This window comes from Oryctolagus cuniculus, chromosome 15, assembly GCF_964237555.1.
Source record: "Oryctolagus cuniculus chromosome 15, mOryCun1.1, whole genome shotgun sequence".
NCBI lineage: Eukaryota > Metazoa > Chordata > Mammalia > Lagomorpha > Leporidae > Oryctolagus > Oryctolagus cuniculus.
This window is the reverse complement of record NC_091446.1, coordinates 42944103-42964207: the sequence shown is the minus strand read 5'-3', so window position 1 is coordinate 42964207 and position 20105 is coordinate 42944103. Positions and strand designations below refer to the sequence as shown.

The window sequence follows — 20105 nt, the reverse complement described above, 5'->3', positions numbered from 1 at the left end:
TTGGGTCATTCTATTCATTGGATACACTTTGCAGTCTGAGATTAGAATCATGGTTAGATTGCTGTGACCTCACAATGCTGATTTTATTACAGTCAAAATAAAGACATTTGATATTTGAATTAGTCTCCAAGTCTAATAACTGGGGTGTTTCCATTTCTGCTGAGCCTGAAAGATTAGAAGGGTCATGCATTGACCCTTAGGAAAGAGAACACCAAGTTTAGTTCTTGATAAGAAATAGCCAATCCTCTGTGCTCACAGACGAAACTCTTTACCTTGCCTCATGTGTCTGGGTAGGAGCAAGAGTCATGGCCGATTTTAGTCCTGCTGCTCTAATCTGGGCCTCTCCCTGGCTTTGTAGAGACTTTGGCTCAACCGGTCCCACCCTAGCATTTCCTCAGCTGCTGGAGCATTTAGACTTTTCTCAGTTCGAATCCATAGGACTTGGGGGAACATGCATTTATGGAAGCTAAGAGATCCCCCTAGCCATTTCCTAAGGTACAGAAGTTAAAATGTTCTGAAACCAGACTTCTTAATAGCATTAAAAATTGTCAAATTGGAGTTAAATTCTCAAAGGATCCTAGTGGGCACGCTAAAGGTGTTGTTTGTTTCTAAATTAGTAGAATTAATAACTGTTACTCTATTTGCCAACAGTAGAAGACGAAGTAGAGTTGGGAAAGACTATGAATGTAATTTGTTGTGCATTATAATTTTATTAGTTGTTTTAACAGCTTATGTTGCCTAAGCCCATGAACTATTATATAGTAATATTAAAAAACAATTACTTTTTGGAGAGAAAAAGTCACAAATAACATTAAGTGAAAGGATTGGAATGAAGAAAGCAGGTTTATACACTCACAGCTGTGAGAAATATATCTACGTAGCTATGGCTCAGGGTAACGCGCAGAAGTAAAAAAAGATTATATTAGGAGGGACAAGGGTGAGTCTTTTTAAAAATATCTTTCATGTAAATTGTTGCATATATCAGTTTTGCAATTCAGAAGTTAACATGGATTTATGTTAGCTCAGTAGCAAATATGTATTTTATTAATAAAATATTGTGCTTGATATTATTTTGTTTTATAGGAGAGCCAGCAGAAATCCACAAATGTAGTCTATCAGGCCCACCATGTAAGCAGAAATAAGAGAGGGCAGGTGGTTGGAACAAAGGGTGGATTCCGAGGATGTACCGTGTGGCTAACAGGTATGCCCTGTTGAGAATCTATCTAGCTATCTATCTGTGTCTTGTGTGTGTGTGGTTCAGTGTTTTAATTGAAAACAGATGTGAGATGCACAATTTTAAGGAGAACAGATTAACAGATTGCACATGTTACATGTTTCTTTTAACAGCAGAAGTAGGCTGAGAGGTATAGTAGAAGGACAGGTTGTCAATTCTAACTCTACATCAGTGAGAAAGAGAGCAAGATCTGACCGTAGAAATAGTTGAATCAAATCACAAAAAAGCAGATAACTGTCAGTTTTCTCCTCATTGGCAGAAAGGATGGGGCAAGTCAATTATAGCATCCCTTTTCAGTCCCAAGGAACTTGGTCCCTCTGTGTGCATCTCTAAGCTGGCCATTGCAATTGGGGCTTTCCTACCTTGATGTCAAGCATTTGGCCATCTGGAAGATTTTGGGTGTTCAGAGATACTTTCTGTGGTTTTCTGATGTTCTGATATAATAAGGGAGAATCTTTAAACTGAACAAGTATAAGGATCTGTGCTAGGAAGAACACCAGTGATTCCATTTGGCTGAGAATTTCCTCTTGGGAAGAACACGCGCCCACTGAGGTATGTAATGAATCCCCCTTTTCTTGTGTCCTTATAGCCACAGAACATCAAAGGTGAGGGTTAGGAGCAGAACTGCAATTAGAATTTCAGCCTCCCCCACCCCCCCAAGTCCTGGCTGTTACCTTATACCCTGAGTACAAGGTAGAGAAAGCCATTCCCTGGGGAATGAGTCTGACAGAGCCTGGACTCAAAAGGACAAATCAAGTTCATTTCATGGACATGACTTTTCAAGTGGAGATGAGCCCAGATGTAAAACTAAGTTTATTTAAATTACAAAATCAGTGCTTACAAAGGCTGACGTAGTCTAACCTGGATAATTTTCAAGAATATGGCAAGCAGGAACCTGCCATGCATTTTTGCTTGATGTTCTGGGTCTTTCTCCTTTCTTGTCCAAATCAGACTCATTATTGCCTTTTTAGAAGGCAATACTTTTTAGAAGTATTTTTCTAGTGTCTTTGGTTTCTTGGTTCCATTCATACCTAAATTTTGCCTCCAGCGTGAAAATACACAGGGCAAGGAGTCTGCTAGATTGCAATATGCAGCATTCATCTGTCACTATTCCTAGGATATTTGTCCCAGCTCCCTCTGAGAGACATGATTTGAGGCAGTAGGTACAGCTGTAGTCCAGAAGTTTCCCTCTTTTTATATGTTTTCCTTCATAAGAGATTTACTGACAAAAGTAACTTTTGTGTTCAGACATATATACAAAGTTCATTTTTTCTAATGCAGCTTCCCCTTGAAGAGAAAAAGAGCACTAGGACAAGAGGAGAAAAATCTAGCGTGGATTTCCTCTTTTCTTTTCTTTTCTTTTTTTTAACTCTTGAAAAATCATCTTTGAGGCCAGCATTGTGGTAAAGTTAACCCACCACCTGCAATGCCAGTATCCCATATAGGATCCCAGCTTCTCCACTTCTGATCCCAGCACTCTGTTTATGTGCTAGGAAAGCAGCATAAGGTGGTTCAAGTGCTTGGGCCTCTGCCACCCACATGGGAGAGCCAGATAGAGGTCCTGGCTCCTGGTTTCAGCCTAACATAGCCTGGTTGTTGCGGCCATTTGCAGAGTGAACCAGTGGATGGAAAATTCTTTCTCTCTCTCTCTCTCTCTCTCTCTGTGACTCTCCTTTTCAAGTAAGTAAATGAATCCTTTAAAAACTGACCTTTTATTTATTAGTTTTTCATTCCTATGCCACAGAGGTATAATATTGACCAGAGATGTTGGAAGACACCAAATACTTCAAATGCAGAGACAAAAATTTGAACCCCAACTGTTCCTGGAGCAGTGTGACTTTGGACAAGCTGATTCACCTCTCTAAGCCTCAGTTTCCTTATGTGAAAGATGAGAATAAAGATAGTACCTGTCTCATGGAGGTGTTGGTAGAACTAAATGAAACAAGGCGTAAGTGCCTTGGCCCAGAGTACAGTTCTCAGTGGGTGTAACTAATATGACCCCAGTGTGTTAAAATAAATGTGCCAACCAGCTAGTTACATACAGTTACTGTGATTTCGGATTTAGCATCCCTGCTGCTGTAACATGAAGGGAAGTTTCTATTATTTATCACATTTTCTATTGCAAGAGAACATTATAGAGATGCAGGAGTCCCGATTTCCCTACCCTGCAACCTGACATAGATTCCAAGAGGAATTTAACTCTTAAATCTTTATCAAAACGAAATTGAGTAACACAATTACAGATAGTGCCATCAACAGTAATTTAGCTCAGTTCATGTAGCCATTTCTTCTAAGGATCCTCTGTCCAAGCCCAGGGCATGACTTTAAGATGTAAATAAGATAGGCAAATCATTTACTTACTTTTTAGAGCTCTCCTTTTTCCTCCTAGTCTCTTTTTCTCTCTGTCCTCTGTCCCTACTTTTCTCTTACTTTTTCTACCGTTTTCCTCTTTTCTCCTGCCTTCTCTTTATTAACCTCTTTGCCTATTTTTCCCCTCCAAAGAGTTTTCCATTTACATACTGGACACTGTCTGACAGCAGCTTGACACCAAAGAATGTTCTTCAGGCTCAGAAATCCTTAGGACAACTGGAATTTTAGAATTCAGGGAAGTTCAGATTTTGCGTTTGTAAGTAATGTGGGCAGGTTGCATTTCTTTCCCCTTTTCCTTATGTTTTTCCTCATACAGAAATTATGAAGTGTGCTTTTTCAGTCATTGTGCTTTGAAACCATAGGCCTAAGAGTTTTTTTTTTGTTTTTGTTTTTGTTTTTTTGACAGGCAGAGTGGACAGTGAGAGAGAGAGACAGAGAGAAAGGTCTTCCTTTGCCGTTGGTTCACCCTCCAATGGCCGCCGCGGCCGGCGCGCTGCGGCCGGCGTACCGCGCTGATCCGATGGCAGGAGCCAGGAGCCAGGTGCTTCTCCTGGTCTCCCGAGGGGCGCAGGGCCCAAGCACCTGGGCCATCCTCCACTGCACTCCTGGGCCACAGCAGAGAGCTGGCCTGGAAGAGGAGCAACAGGGACAGAATCCGGCGCCCCGACCGGGACTAGAACCCGGTGTGCCGGCGCCGCCAGGCGGAGGATTAGCCTAGTGAGCCGCGGCGCCGGCCAGGCCTAAGAGTTTTAAAAAAATAGAAAAACCTACAGCCTAGTTCAGGATGGTACATGTCCATATTTTGAGCATCATTTTGGAAAAATCATGTGGTTTTATGGGCTCTCAGGTAGGTGGGCTATCTCCCTACCCCCGCAGCTGATCGCTGTCATATGAGCGGATATGAGACTACTGGTTCTGCATCTCTTGGTTTTCGAAGAGAATCCAGAATGCAGATTAGTATTCATGACTTCCTAATCTTGAAAGCATTCTGCAGGCAAAAGAGAACACACTGAGGACCAGACATAGTCCCCAGGTCTCACTGTTATGAAAGTTGCTCACTTTGAAAATTTTATAAATATAATCGGAACAGTTATTTCAGAATTTGAAAAAGCAACACAAGTACTTGGTTTGTAGTAAATTATGCTTTTTCTAGGTTTTAATGATTTTGATTTGAAGTCACTCAAGTGATTGTAATGAGGAGCAGTTAACACTGAAAAGTGCAGGGTCAGCTCAGAACTTCCCTCCTTAAACGACCTGAGACAATGCCAGTGTGTCTTGCCTGTTCTGCATAGGACTCTCCGGTGCTGGGAAAACAACCATCAGTTTTGCCCTGGAAGAGTACCTCGTCTCCCATGGCATCCCCTGTTACTCCCTGGATGGCGACAATATCCGTCACGGGCTTAACAAAAACCTTGGGTTCTCTTCTGGAGACAGAGAAGAAAATATCCGACGGATTGCCGAGGTGGCAAAGCTGTTTGCCGATGCCGGTCTGGTCTGCATTACCAGCTTCATCTCTCCTTTCGCAAAGGTAAAAAGTTCTGGGGAAGAGGCATTTAGGCTGGCAGCGAAGGCACCTGCATTCCCTATCAGAGTACCTGGGTTCAGTTCCCGGTTCTGGATGCTGACTCCAGCTTCCCACCAAAGTAGACCCAGGGAAGCAGTGAGAATGGTTCAAGTATTGGGTTCCTGAGACCTATGTGGGAGGCCTTTATTGCACTCCTGGCTCCTGGCTTTGGCCCCAGGTAAGATCTGGCTGTTACAGGCATTGGAGGAATGAACCAGCAGATGGGGAACACTCTGTCTCACTCTGTGTGTGTGTGCGTGTCTGTGTGTGTCTGTGTTTCTGCCTCCTCAGAATAAAAAAAAAAAATCCAAAAAGCTTTGGCACTGCACACAATTCTCACAGATAGTGCAAATACTCTCAAACTGCTAGGAGAAGGTGTGGGTGCCCGGGAGGGTACAAAGGAATGTTAGACTTTGCATTTCACTGCTGTTTCTTCCTCCTCTTACATGCTCCCTCGTTTCCTCTATTTAATATTAGCCATATAAAGAGAGTTCCTTTACTTCCAGATGCCAGGTCTCCAGTTGACAGAAACCTTCTCACTCTCACAATTATAAGGGATATTTGGTCAGAGTTGAAAAGAAGAAAAAAGTTACACAACACAAACTCTAACACTCTGCAATCCATTGTCTGAAAAAGAACGTTTAGTTGGCTAAAGAAAAGAGCAGTTCACTTCCAAAGCATCAGGTTATGTGTGCTTAGTGTTGACGTCACCGAGGTGGTGTGACACTCTTCTTGTTTTCAAACAGGAAATTTCTGGGAGCTACAAATAATGTGCTATGTGCTTTGAATCCATGAATTGGGTTCAGTGCTCTTGTGTTGCCAGGCTTTCCTGCTAGGAGGGGCTGTTTTCTGCGGTTTTTCTGAGTGCTCCTGGGATAGCTGTGTTTACCACAGTGAAGCTTCTGGACTGTCTCTAAAGGTCGCTGCAGAGAACTAACCCCGGTGTTATCTCGAGGTTATCAAGTAACAGAACACACAGTGTTGTGTGATTAAAAATTTCATTGTGAAATTTTGTCTTAGTCCATTTTCTGTTGTCTTAGTCCATAAATTTCTGGGAAATTTATGAAGAATAGAGGTTTGTTCAGTTCAAGGTTGTGGATACTGGGAAGTCGGAGAACGTGGCTCTGACATCTGCTTGGCACCTGGTGAAGGCCTTGATGAGGCATAACATCACAGAGGACAGAGCATAGTGAGACAGAGAAGCCGTCCAGTCCCACCCATCCTGGGGGACTGACCCTAAGGCCTTTAACTAGTCGTAATTACCTCTCAAAGACCTCACCTCCAAAACAGAAATTTGGGAATAAAGTTTCCAAGACATAAAATCTGGGGGACACACTCAAACCACAGAAACCTCAGTTTACATTCTTAAGTGTATTGTTTTTCAGGATCGTGAGAATGCCCGCAAAATCCATGAATCAGCAGGACTGCCATTCTTCGAAATATTTGTAGATGCACCTCTAAATATTTGTGAAAGCAGAGATGTAAAAGGCCTCTACAAACGGGCCCGAGCTGGAGAGATTAAAGGTACGGGAAAGAGCTAGCGGCCCCTTTGCCAATCACTCAGCTGCAGATACTTCTGTCCTCAGAGTCTGTCTGAAGTTTCAAACTCTGTTTTACAGAATTGCATGTAATATACACAGCTTTTTATAAAGTCATAATACGTCCACTGTGTCTGTGGGCTTATTAAAAGGTGGGATTTTCTCTTTTTTTTAACTTTTATTTAATGAATATAAATTTCCAAAGTACAGCTTATGGATTACAATGGCTTCCTCCCCCCATAACTTCCCTCCCACCCGCAACCCTCCCCTTTCCCACTCCCTCTCCCCTTCCATTCACATCAAGATTCATTTTCGATTCTCTTTATATACAGAAGATCAGTTTAGCATACATTAAGTAAAGATTTCAACAGTTTGCTCCCACACAGAAACATATAGTGAAAAATACCGTTTGAGTACTAGTTATAGCATTAAATCACAATGTACAGCACACTAAGGACAGAGATCCTACATGAGGAGTAAGTGCACAGTGACTCCTGTTGTTGACTTAACAAATTGACGCTCTTGCTTATGGCATCAGTAATCACCCTAGGCTCTTGTCATGAGCTGCCAAGGCTATGGAAGCCCCCTGAGTTCACCGACTCTGATCATATTTAGACAAGGTCATAGTCAAAGTGGAAGTTCTCTCCTCCCTTCAGAGAAAGAAAGGTACCTCCTTCTTTGATGACCCGTTCTTTCCACTGGGATCTCACTCGGGGAGATTTTTCATTTAGGTTTTTTTTTTTTTTTTTTCCCCAGAGTGTTTTGGCTTTCCATGCCTGAAATACTCTCATGGGCTTTTCAGCCGGATCCGCATGCCTTAAGGGCTGATTCTGAGGCCAGAGTGCTGTTTAGGACATCTGCCATTTTGTGGGTCTGCTGTGTATCTCACTTCCCATGTTGGATCATTCTCTCCCTTTTTTATTCTATCAGCTAGTATTTGCAGACACTATTCTTGTTTATGTGATCCCTTTGGTTCTTAGTCCCATCATTATGATCAATTGTGAACAGAAATTGATCACTGGGACCAGTGAGATGGCATTGGTACATGCCACCCTGATAGGATTGAATTGGAATCCCCTGGTATGTTTCCAACTCTACCGTTTGAGGCAAGTCAGCCTGAGCATGTCCCGAATTGCACATCTCTTCCCTCTCTTATTCCCACTCTTATATTTAACAGCGATCACTTTTCAGTTAAGTTTCAGCACTTAAGAATAATTGTGTATTGATTACAGTATTCAACTAAAATAAAAGGTGGGATTTTCTTTTGTTCTTTAAGAACCTCAGCCAATAGCAGTAAATACTGAGAACTGAAATAGATCAGGGCTGTGTTTCATACTCCCCCTTTCTTCCTTTTCCTTTCAGTCCCAATCAGTTGTCCAGGGCTTGGACTTAGCCAGATGTTGTTGATGGCTTAGGCTTTCCATATTGAAAATACAGCTGTATATCTTCTTACCTGTAGTTGGAGGTCAGGATGGTTGTTTGATCTTTTCAGTTATAATTTGAATTCTCAGTTTAACACATTGTTCCATTCCAACACATTATGCCTTATTGATTAAAAGGATTTTTCTGGGATGTTTGGCCCGGCAGTTAAGATAATAGTTAAGTCTCCTATTAAGAGCACCTAGGTTTGTTTCCCAGCTCAGCTCCTGATTCCAACATCTTGCCAGTACAGACTCTGGGAGGCAGCAAGTGATGGCCTAACTAGCTGAGTCCCTGTCATTCAGATGGGAGACGTGGATTGTGTTCCCAACACAGTTCTTACCGTCGTGGGCATTTGGGATGGTCCTGTCTGTCTCTGCCAAATCAGTCATTCATACAAGCAACCTGTCAGTACAGATGTGATTTTTTTTTACTCTTATGCTTTGCAGGATTTACAGGCATTGATTCTGATTATGAGAAACCTGAAACCCCTGAGTGTGTGCTTAAAACCAACTTGTCCTCAGTGAGTGACTGTGTCCAGCAAGTGGTGGAACTTCTGCAAGAGCAGGTGAATGGACTAATGTCTCTCTTTTTTAATTTAATAAGAGTCAGGGAAGATAATCTACGCTTCTTTTACAGAAGCTTTCCTTTTGAAGTTTTCACTTCAGTTGTTATTGATTCTGCTTCATTTCAGAACATTGTACCCCATTCCATCATCAAAGGCATCCACGAACTCTTTGTGCCTGAAAACAAACTTGACCAAATTCGAGCTGAGGCTGACACTCTCCCTTCACTGTCAATTACCAAGGTAAGAGGGACCATTTTGATAAAGGAGAATTAGATTCATTGTCAGTCTTTATAACCCTGCTACAATTACTATTAATAAGGAAGGCATAAATAAAGGACATGTAAAGTCTATGCAGAAAATCACTTCATTTTTGCCATTTTTTAAAACTTCTTGTACAAGCCAGGCTCTCACCAAGAGTTGCCACAAGGCACTGCTCGATGCTATGTGTAGAGTCAGACCAGGAAAGTAACTTGTGTATTTGTATAGGGCACTTCTCCGCAGCTGTCTTCATACCTGCAGCGAGGTGAGGGTTGGGCATCAGGCATCATTTGTTGGCAGTGGCTAAGGAGAGTTTGTCCAGAATGCAAGTGGCTTCTTGGGCAAACACAAAGGCATTTGGAGAAAACAAACAAACAAATAAAAAACCCTGATTTAAAATGATCCAAATACCTCAATCTTTTCTACTCTGCGAATGACATTCTTACTTCACCAGGGTACAGTACAGTCTGAGGAAAGAGAGAGACAGCTTTGGTTACATTGATTTTATTACCTGCATGGAGTCAGATTCAACCCCAGCGCTGAATTGCCCTGCCGTGGCTGTTTTATGAGTCAGTATTAGATGGTCTATAGAAGGTGTATATTGGAAGTGTGTATTGGAACCTTTTTATTACTCATTAAAGCAGTGGAGATTTCTAAGAGGTAGGATAAGTAGGGAACCTGCTTCGGCTCCTAAAGAGCCCATACTCTGATAAGTCATGAACAATTTATAAACAGTACATCCGACTCCATAAAATAAATTCTGAGCACCCTGAAACTGCAGGCAGATAGGTAGACACATAGTTATAATTATAGCATGGCATTTTAGTTCCAATAACAAAATGTTCCACAAGAACTTCAAAGAATCCAATGCTTATTATTTTTGGTTTTAGGGACAGCAGAAAAAGTTTTAGAGCAGTGACGCGTGAGCCAGGTTTTCAAGGATGAACAAGAATTTGCAGGTGGGGAGGAGGCTAGGTAAAGCACAGACCTGAAACCACATGTATTTGGACTACACATCGTCTGTCATTGTTGATGTATAGGCCCTGACTGGGGAGTGGAAAGAGATGGAAGTCTTGTGAGTCCCAGGGACTGGAGTTTGAAACATTTTCAGTATCTTGCTAATAATCTGGGACCCTATCCTAATAGCCAATTATCTGCCCACCTGGTGGAGAAAATACAGCCAAACCAGAATTTTTGTGAAATGAAGAATGAAAGGAAGAAGGTTGGGGGAGGGGAGGATAGATGGAGAGAGAGAATCAACAACTCATTTGCACATTGTGGGAATAGATACAGCCTAAGTGTTTAAGTAAATCATCTCAAATTGAAATCTTTTCATCACTCTTCGACAGGAAAGTTCTAGACTTAAACCTGTCTGGTCCTTAGATTGTAGGTCAGCGTTAATATGTGGGAACACTTAAAGCATAAAAAAAGTTCTGGCCTCAAAGTCTGTCAACTGACATGAAAAGGACTGACCTAGGGCCAGATGATGGAAGAACAACTTAGGGAAATATTCACTTGCTTTGGTGTTTTGCAGTTGGATCTCCAGTGGGTCCAAGTTTTGAGTGAAGGCTGGGCCACGCCCCTCAAGGGTTTCATGCGGGAGAAGGAGTACTTGCAGGTTATGCACTTTGGCACCCTGTTAGATGGTATGTTTTTGTTTTTGTTCTTGCTTTTTGTTTGTTCTTTATTAATGAAAGAAAATTATTTCCCAGAAGTTTTCACAGGAACAAGAAATGTCCACCTTTGGCTTGTCCATCTTACTGCAACAATAGTTATATCATTTATGGGATGCTCAATTCTATTATGCATAAGCTTTCATTTTAGAATTTTTTGTTGTTGTTCTCAAAGGATTATTGATTTTTTATGGAACTGAAAAATGAAGATTTTTCTTGCACACAAAGCCAAGAGAAGGTTAACTCACTTTCCCTTCCACCTGCTCCTTGCTGTTCCTGATGTTCAGAGGGTATCAGTCAGTTAGAAGCACCACTGCCAGCCGCTAAGAACAGCGCTGGGGCAGCCAAGGTGAGCTCAGCACACTTTGCTGACTCACTTGGCACTTCCCATCCTCCAGATTGCTCCTGCCAAGCATTATTATGGCAACTGCTTTCCTTGGTGGAAAACTTTAGTGTTTGTAGCCATACATGGAACATACCTATTGGGATGATTCCATCTACTACACTGTGATGGGAGGATGCTAGAGCTTTCTGGGCACAGGTTAGGCAGTTTTAGAAACTACTCTGGTCAAGGTCAGAAGCATGTGTGATTCAAAAGAGTTCCTATTCCTTCTGTGATCATTTTGTTCCTAGAACTGCCAGAGCTTATCAATTGTAGCTTATCTTCGTCAATATTTTGGGGACTGGCTGCCAAGTTGGGAGGGGACAGTGGTGGAATCACACTGGATTTGCAGTACTGAGCAGGACTCCAAGTCTTAGAGGAACAAAAGTAAAATATGTTCTTTCTTGGAAAAGATGTTCATGCTTCTGTCCTAGGCCTGGGCTGTTGCCTAAGGAATGAGGCATAAAGTCAGGCACAGAACTCAAACACTGATCAAACACTATTCCTCTGCTGTAACTGATAATGTCCCACAATACCTTTCTTTTTCAGATTAAATAATATTCCAAAAGGACACTTTATTTCTACATCGCCTAAACAATAATAAGAAGGCACATATATGTGCCGTACGTCTCTGTTCCCAAATTATCTTTTCAGGGATAATTTCATATGATCCTCGCAAAAGCCTTAGAAAATAGGCAACTCTTACTGCCCATGTCACATATAGGAAAACTGACTTTACCTTAAGTGATTTGTTTAAGTCAGCGTCCATTACCTCTCAAAGCCTAGCCCAGTGCTCTTTCCATAGTAAGCTGCTCTCCTGATGTCCATCAGAATAGAATCTGCAAGGCCAGGATGTGTGCCCAAGGAAGGCTGACATTTATTTTGATGCCTTGCCTTCAACACATGCTGAACACAAGCTGCATCAAGTAAGTGTCACTGGACAAATAAGAGGTTGACTCTAGGCATCCACACCAGAGCTGTGGCCAAAAGACAAGTGAACCACACTGAAAGAGGGGGGCTTCATTGTAGACACTGCTGTTGACCTTCAACAAGACTTTGTTCCATAAAGAAAAATAGCAGGGTGGTAGGTGTAGTCACAGAGGTCATTGTTAGTAGGAGTTGGGATCCACAACTTCTATGTGGCAGCTGCAAAAGCATCCTGGGTTAGGCAAAACCGGTTTGTGTTTTGAGAAGGAGGGGAGAGGGCATTTTCTTGGGTTAAGACTTTAGAGCTTTTGATGGATTCTTAAAAGATTCTATGAATCAAAACTATAAAGAACATCTATATAGATAATCCATCTGGATAATATAAGCAAAATCTCTCTCCTCCCCTCTCATACCACTTCAGTTTCATTTTATGGGCAGAACACATTATGTTTCCATTTCTTATGTGCTCCTCACTACATTGATATGGATGAAGCATTTATTATAGAGATGTCTGCCTGCCCCAACCCAGCCTACCAGCCTGGGGATATAAATGAGGTCTCTTTCCCATTAATACTTGAATTCCACTAGTTTCAAGCCCCTATCAGCTCATATGGAAATCCCAATCTAAGCCTATATACGGTGGGAGTTCCAAAGCAGTGAGGTTCCTGTGCTCCTGAGTCAGGCCTCTAAACGTGTGCTGCCTGCTGTGTGGATCTGTGTGGCTTTCCTGTGCCCACAGTGGTGCACATAACTGCCCATGCACTTGGCCACGAAGGTTCTTGGTTCTTGGTACTCACCAGGCTGTGGCAGTCTCTGGATTCTATCCCAAGTGGGAAAGGCAAACTTCCCTTCCTCCTTGCTGACCTCAATTGAGGAAGTTGCATGAGACCCACAACACTAGAGAACCGAGTGAGACAACTTTTACAATCTGTATGGACCCGATTATCCTCTTGTAGCTCCCGTGTGGCTATGTCAATACCAGATGTCGTGCAGTTTTCATAACCTCTTACCTGCTTCCAACTTGCAGGGCCTGTTGCTTGGACTTCCTGTAAGACTCCTTTGTTTCACTATGGGAATTCTCTACTGGATAAATCATCCACCTCTGCACCCAGAGTCCATTGGACATAATTTCTGCAACCCCGCCTAGGGCAGGATTCCATGCTCTGCACACCCTCCAGAAACTTCCCTTACCCATATGAAGTATTAAAAATAGGTAGCAGGGGTATGATGTCCTGCTTACTTCTATCATTCTCTGTATTTCAATTTAGTTTTGGCCTCAGTAGAGGAAGAATATTGTAGTGAGTAAGAATGTGAACTGGGGAACTCAAACTGTCTGGGTTCTGATATCAATGAGTAGCTATAACCTGGGCCATAGAAGTATATATAGATAGTTCCCTCATCTGTATATTAGAGATGTTAATAACAATACCTCCCTTACCAGGGTATTGAAAGTTTAAGAGACTGCCTGATCCACTAGCAAATGTTCCATTCATGTTAGCTATTGTCATGAGCAAACCCTGATTGTACACAGTTAAAAGAAATTGGAATTCTACAAAGACGAAGTAGCTTGTCTGGAGTCATGTCAGTTTAGAAGTAACACAAATAAGATGCTTGCCCACTAGCTAACAAATATTTATTGAATGCCCCTGTATACCAGGATTCGTCTAACTGCTGTGATCATGAATCAGATGTAAGCCTGCTGGGACAGACAGTACAACTTGTCTCTGAGCCATAGATCAGTGGGTTCTTCTCATCACAGCAGTGGTTGTGAAATTTTTCTTTGTAAGCCAGAGAACTCTATTTTTCATTTTAGAGTATTTGCATATACATAATGACATATCTTTGGGATGGAACCCAAGTCTAAGCACAAAATTCATTTATGTTTTATAGACATCTTACATACATTGCCTGAAGGTAATTGTATACAGTATTTTTAGTGCACCTGCTTCTTGACTGTGACCCAATACATGAGGTCAGGTGAGGAATTTTCCACTTGTGATGTTATATCAGTGATCAGAAAGTTAAACATTTTGGAGCATTTAAAATTTGAGGTTTTCAGATTAGGGATGCTCAACCTATATATACAGCAGACAAAGCGGTGTTAGTCCCCTTGGAGAGGATGGCGGCTTGCTCTCCCTTCCAGCTGGCTGGCAGCCTGGAGGGTATCGGGGAAAGCAGACTGAAGCCTACTGCTCTGAACATAACCATGGCAGCATTTCCTGGCTTGAGGACTTTTGGACTGAGGAGACACAGTTAAATGCTAAAAGCTGATTTGTTTATATGTCAGAAGGCTGGGCAAGAGATCATTTATATTTATATCATTTCATTTTAATGAATTCATGAAGGTTTGAGTCAACACCATTGACAATTGATTTCTGTGGCCACAGACATGTGGCCAATTTTGTCTGTCATCAAACAGTCACAAGGATCTAGTCAATTACAATCTTTAGGCAAACATTTCTTTTTATTCTTACCATGTCTACTAAAGATATTTTGTTAATATTAATTTTATTGAATGTTTAAAATTTCCTCTAAACCTAAAAGTAGAATGACTTAGTCACTCAGTTTTTTTCATGACCTCTGAACACCTGGGGTTCTAGGATGGTCTAGGGCAGTCTACTTCTACACCTTCTCCCAAAGCCACAGTGGAAGCCATCATATGTTCGGTGGTGATGGCATCATATATGTGCAAGAGAGGACTTCTTGCTGCAGTCAGAGGGGCTATAAGCACATATTAATGTAGTTATTTAAAATAGATAATTATCTGAAGAGTGCATTTGGATTGTTTTAAACAGTATCTATATAAATTCTTATTTCACCTGCTTTTCTGCTATCATGTTTTCCACTTTTAAAAATAGCATAATGAAGTGCCTCATAGCTTTGTATGTTTGTGTATCAATTGTCATAATAGGAATTGGTTCCTTGACATTGTTGCTTTTAGATTATTTTGGAGAGTTCAAAAGTTCTTTCTTAATTGTATTTGTATTTCTCTAGGTATCCTCCATCATGGTATGTACTTGAACTTCACAAACAGTTAAATTATTATGATTAGATACATTAATTTAATTTGAAATGGTTAAGAACACATCTTTAAAAGGATCTAAATTAACAAGCTGTAATTCCTACCAGTTCATAATCCAACCAGTCATAACACAATAACACTCCAGTCTTCTGCTGATTGGAGTCTAAATAATGAAAATTTCTAGATGAGATGCAGCTGCTATTTATAATGCTGTATTTGGCTGACAAAAGTAAACTTTCTAAATAGTTGTACATTTTGTTCCTGAGTTTCTAAAAATCTGTGATTCTCTTACAATGACTGTTGGTCTTTGTTGAGTTTCACAAATCTGGAATTTTTTTAAATTGCATTTATACAACATTTTTAATTGATGAAGGCTAAATTCATTTTGGATGTAATTTGAAGTGGATGCACCTGGTTGGATTGTGTATAATTATACTTCATCTGTTTGCAATGTGTGATTCTGCATGAATTTAATTTCAAGCTATCATGATTGATAGTTATCAAACTGGGAGTACATACACACTTGCTGTGACTTAAACTTCTGCATCGTACCAGCACAAAAAGGTAAAACTCTGAAGATATCATCTGTCTCTGGTATTTTCATCATCATTGTTTTTCCTTAAAAAAAGATAGCTAAGCCATAAAGAATAATTCAGTTTTTGCCTAGAGTCCCAAATAACCAATAAGCACATCTACAAGGCTAAAACAGAAGCTTTGAAAATAAAATAAAAAAAGAAAAATTACGATCAAACAGGAAGTTATCTTTTGGATTTAGCACATTTAAAAGGAAAAAAAAAAAAAACAAAACACAGTACTCTTCTCAAGAGAGATTCCATAGTCAGATTATGAAGGTAGCTCCTACTAGAGCTAAAGGGTGTAAAGAAAAAGACTTTGAAAGTCCCAGTCCATTTTTAAAGCCATGGAAGATGTTTCAGCACAATTAAGTAAGTGGTTAAATTTGTTCATGTATTAACAAAGCTGATAGGGAAAGTAGGGAACCCTTCATAAATCTGTCTATCCCTGCATGCAGTTGCAGCTACAGGCATGGGAAATCAGTTGGCGTTAGTATTCTGTGGAACTCCTTTCCATAACACCACTCATCCTGACTACTCATGGACGAGTACTGCTTCATCATTTTGGATTTTCCGTCAAGGCCAAGATGCTACAGTAGGCAGGAACCCAGTGGACTGAAGGAGCCATTTGCAACAGCAAAGCCAAGTATCCTTTGGATTTCAACCCAGAATCCTTAACATGGTGGAAGAGAAGGCTGCAGGGCAAGGCTTCCTCCAGGAGCACCAGCTCCAGCTATACCTTTTTTTTTTTTTTCTCTTGAGCCCATCACTGTTAACCACCAGAGCCAAATACCATTGTATTCCTCTCAGCACTGTGATTGGTAATCAATGCACAGAAATTGCCATTTCTGATTCCCACATCATCATCCACACCGTTTGTTGGGCTCTCTCCCTTTTCTTCACCTGGACCAGGCATTGGACTTCATCATCTGTCATCAGCCTCCATTAATCTGGTGCCTTGGGGCCGGCGCCGTGGCTCACTTGGTTAATCCTCTGCTTGCGGTGCCAGCATCCCATATGGGTGCTGGTTCTAGTCCCGGTTGCTCCTCTTCCAGTCCAGCTCTCTGCTGTGGCCCTGGAGGGCAATGGAGGGTGGCCCAAGTGCCTGGGCCCCTTGCACCCACATGGGAGACCAGGAGGAGGCTCCTGGCTCCTGGCTTTGGATCAGTGCAGTGCCGGTCATGATGGCCATTTGGGGAGTGAACCAACGGAAGGAAGACCTTTCACTCTGTCTCTATCACTGTCTATAACTCTATCTGTCAAATAAAAAAAAAAATCTGGTGCCTTGTACTATGCCCCCTCACAGCAGCCCAGGGGGGTATGTACTATTTTCAACCCAGTGAGAAAACTGGATTCAGAGCAGTTGGATGATTCACATAGTAAGTGGGAGAACTCCCAGCTTAGAGTTCAGTGTTCTCTACAAATGGCTTGGTTACTTCGAATGCCTGTGAACATTGAAACAAAGTTTTTTGAGTGATAGAACCATTGCTGTCCACACACAGTATCTCATTTGTGGATAACCTATGGTCCTAAAGCATGTTGTGGGATTTTATTATAGATTGCACTCCTTTGTTACTGGCAGCTGCTATCTCTATCCTGTGACATTCTTTTTTTTTTTTTTTTTTTTTTTATTTATTTATTTATTTATTTTTTTTTGACAGGCAGAGTGGACAGTGAGAGAGAGAGACAGAGAGAAAGGTCTTCCTTTGCCGTTGGTTCACCCTCCAATGGCCGCCGCGGCCGGCGCGCTGCGGCCGGCGCACCGCGCTGATCCGATGGCAGGAGCCAGGAGCCAGGTGCTTTTCCTGGTCTCCCATGGGGTGCAGGGCCCAAGCACCTGGGCCATCCTCCACTGCACTCCCGGGCCACAGCAGAGGGCTGGCCTGGAAGAGGGGCAACCGGGACAGAATCCGGCACCCCGACCGGGACTAGAACCCGGTGTGCCGGCGCCGCTAGGCGGAGGATTAGCCTAGTGAGCCGCGGCGCCGGCCTCTATCCTGTGACATTCTTTATGTCCTGGTGACATACTTTCGTAGAGTATTTAAAAAAGGAGGAGTGACATTCCTAGAAAGTTGTATTTCACAGCTACTGGAGGGAGCCTTATATATGCTTCAGAGGAGTAGAATTAAATATTTTAACTCTGTCAAAGCCATTATAAATATTGGATTTGAACATTCACCTTAAAGTATTTCATTAATCTATAGTACATTTCCTTGACTCCATTATTAACTGCATTTGTTTTCTCTGCAGTGGAATGTTTTTCTTTACGTACCTTCCTTTCATTCTGTTCTGAAGCTTGAGCTTGAGAATTCCTGCAAAATTTTCCCTGATGCTTTTTTATGTCACACACTTACTTCATCATGGGTCCTCATTTTCTCACCTGTAAATACAATTGAGAGACTGACATATTTGTTAGAATATTAGGGCAACAATACAAATTGCAAGGGGAAACAATTTTGTAATTTTTGTTTTGACAGACAGAGTGGACAGTGAGAGACAGACAGAGAGAAAGGTCTTCCTTTTCCGTTGGTTCACCCCCCAAATGGCCCCTATGGCCAGCGCGCTGCGCCGATCCAAAGCCAGGAGCCAGGTGCTTCTCCTGGTCTCCCATGCAGGTGCAGGGCCCAAGCACTTGGGCCATCCTCCACTGCCTTCCCAGGCCACAGCAGAGAGCTGGACTGGAAGAGGAGCAACAGGGACAGAATCTGACGCCCCAACAAGGGCTAGAACCCGGTGTGCCGGCGCCGCAGGCGGAAGATTGGCCTAGTGAGCGGCGCCTGCCTAAGAAAATTATATCTTTAGAGAGAGCGTTTAGCTTAGTGGTTAAAATTTCCACAGCTCACCAAAAATGTCCTAGATGAAAGACTTCGGCGGGTGAGACCCCAGTGGAAAGAAGTTGTCTTCAAAGGAGTTACTTTTCTCTGAAGGGAAGAGCCTTATCTAAATACTGATGGAGTTTGTGGATTCAAAAGGCTTCCATAGCCTAGACAGCTCACATCACAAGCCTCGGTTGATCACTGACGTCATAGATAAGAGTGTTGTTAAATTAACAACAGGAGTCACTGTGCACTATACACGCAGGACCTCTGTCCTCAAAGAGTTGTATTATAATTATGTCTAAGTACTCACAAAAGATGTATCATTCTTGGGTGCTTCTTTAAAGTTAATTAAGTTTCTAAAAAAAAAAAAAAGAAGTGAAATTAACTTTTGCATTGACTTTGAACAGCCCTTGATTCAACTGTTGAGGAAGTTTTTTTTTTCTTTTTTTCATAAAAATTCTTGAATTCTTTACTTAGTATAGAGCTGGTCTTCTGTATACAAAGTTAATTGAAAATGGATCTTAGTGGAAAATGGGACTGGGAATGGGAGAGGGAGGAGGAGGTGAGGTGGGTGTGTGGGTGGGAGGGTATGGTAGGAAGAATCACTATATTCTTAAAGTTATACTTATGAAATGCATGAAGTTTTTGTTCTTTAAATAAAAGGTTTCTTTGGGGGAAAAAAATTCCCAGAGCTCATATAGGAGTACCTTGCTTCAATGCTTGGCTGACTACAGCTTCCCACTGATGCAAAATCTGGGAGGCAGCAGGTGACGACGCAGGTAACTGGGTCCCTGTCTCTCACCTGGAGACCTGGGTTGTGTCCCCACATGCTGGCTGTGGCCCTGGCCCATACTGTTGCAGGCATCTGGGGAGTGAACCAGCAGATGGGAGTGCTCTCTCTACCTCTCAGATAAGTACAAAATAATTTTTTAAAAACAAGTGAGATATTTTTAGGGAGCCAATTTTTTCCCTTTAGATCTTGGGGTACCTTCATCCCATATTGGAGTGTCTGAGTTTGAGTCCTGGCTCCACTCCTGATTGATTCCAGCTTCCTGCTATTCTGCACCCTGGAAGGCAGCAGGTGATAGTTCAAGTAGTTGGATACTATGTTTGTGCAGAGACCTGGATTGAGTTTCTAGTTCCGGACCTCAGCCAGGACCTGGGCTATGTGGGCATTTAGAAAGTAAACCAGCAGAGGGAGGGGCCGGCACCATGGCTCACTTGGTTAATCCTCTGCCTGCGGCGCCAGCATCCCACAAGGGCGCTGGGTTCTAGTCCGGGTTGCCCCTCTTCCAGGCCAGCTCTCTGCTGTGGCCAGGGAGTGCAGTGGAGGATGGCCCAAGTCCTTGGGCCCTGCACCCGCATGGGAGACCAGGAGGAAGCACCTGGCTCCTGGCTTCGGATCAGCACAGCGCTGGCCGTAGCAGCCATTTGGGGGGTGAACCAACGGAAGGAAGACCTCTCTCTCTCTCTCTCTCTCTCTAACTCTACCTGTCAAATAAATAAATAAATAAATAAATAATAAAATAAAATAATGAAAGGAAACCAGCAGAGGGAGCTTACCCTATGTGTCTGGCTATCTTTCTGCCTTTCTCTTACCTCAAAAAACAAAACAAGACACAAAGACAAAGCCTGTCTTAACAAAATTTCTCCTTTTTCCAGGTATATCAGTCCTTTTCTAGTCAGGCTTCCACAGATTGAATGGGGTGCACTCATATTTATGGAAGGTGATTTGTTTTACTCAGTACACTGATGTTAA

General features: G+C 42.2%; 1 protein-coding gene and 1 long non-coding RNA gene across 2 annotated transcripts in view; one reads left to right on the top strand and one right to left on the bottom strand.

Annotated features, from left to right (window-relative positions):
- Positions 1-1082: 1082 nt before the first annotated feature.
- Positions 1083-20105, top strand: part of PAPSS2 (3'-phosphoadenosine 5'-phosphosulfate synthase 2) — a gene marked incomplete at its 5' end in the record, with an annotated part of 31764 nt that continues 12741 nt past the window's right edge. The window contains 6 exon segments of the mRNA NM_001082173.1: positions 1083-1201; positions 4897-5132; positions 6554-6692; positions 8575-8693; positions 8820-8933; positions 10486-10597. Of these exon segments, the coding sequence (NP_001075642.1) occupies positions 1083-1201; positions 4897-5132; positions 6554-6692; positions 8575-8693; positions 8820-8933; positions 10486-10597 (839 nt within the window).
- LOC138845352 (uncharacterized) lies at positions 12472-18058 on the bottom strand. The gene is made up of 2 exons (XR_011382384.1): positions 17518-18058; positions 12472-17116 (listed from the first exon to the last, which is right to left on the bottom strand). It is a non-coding gene; the product is annotated as an uncharacterized lncRNA (long non-coding RNA).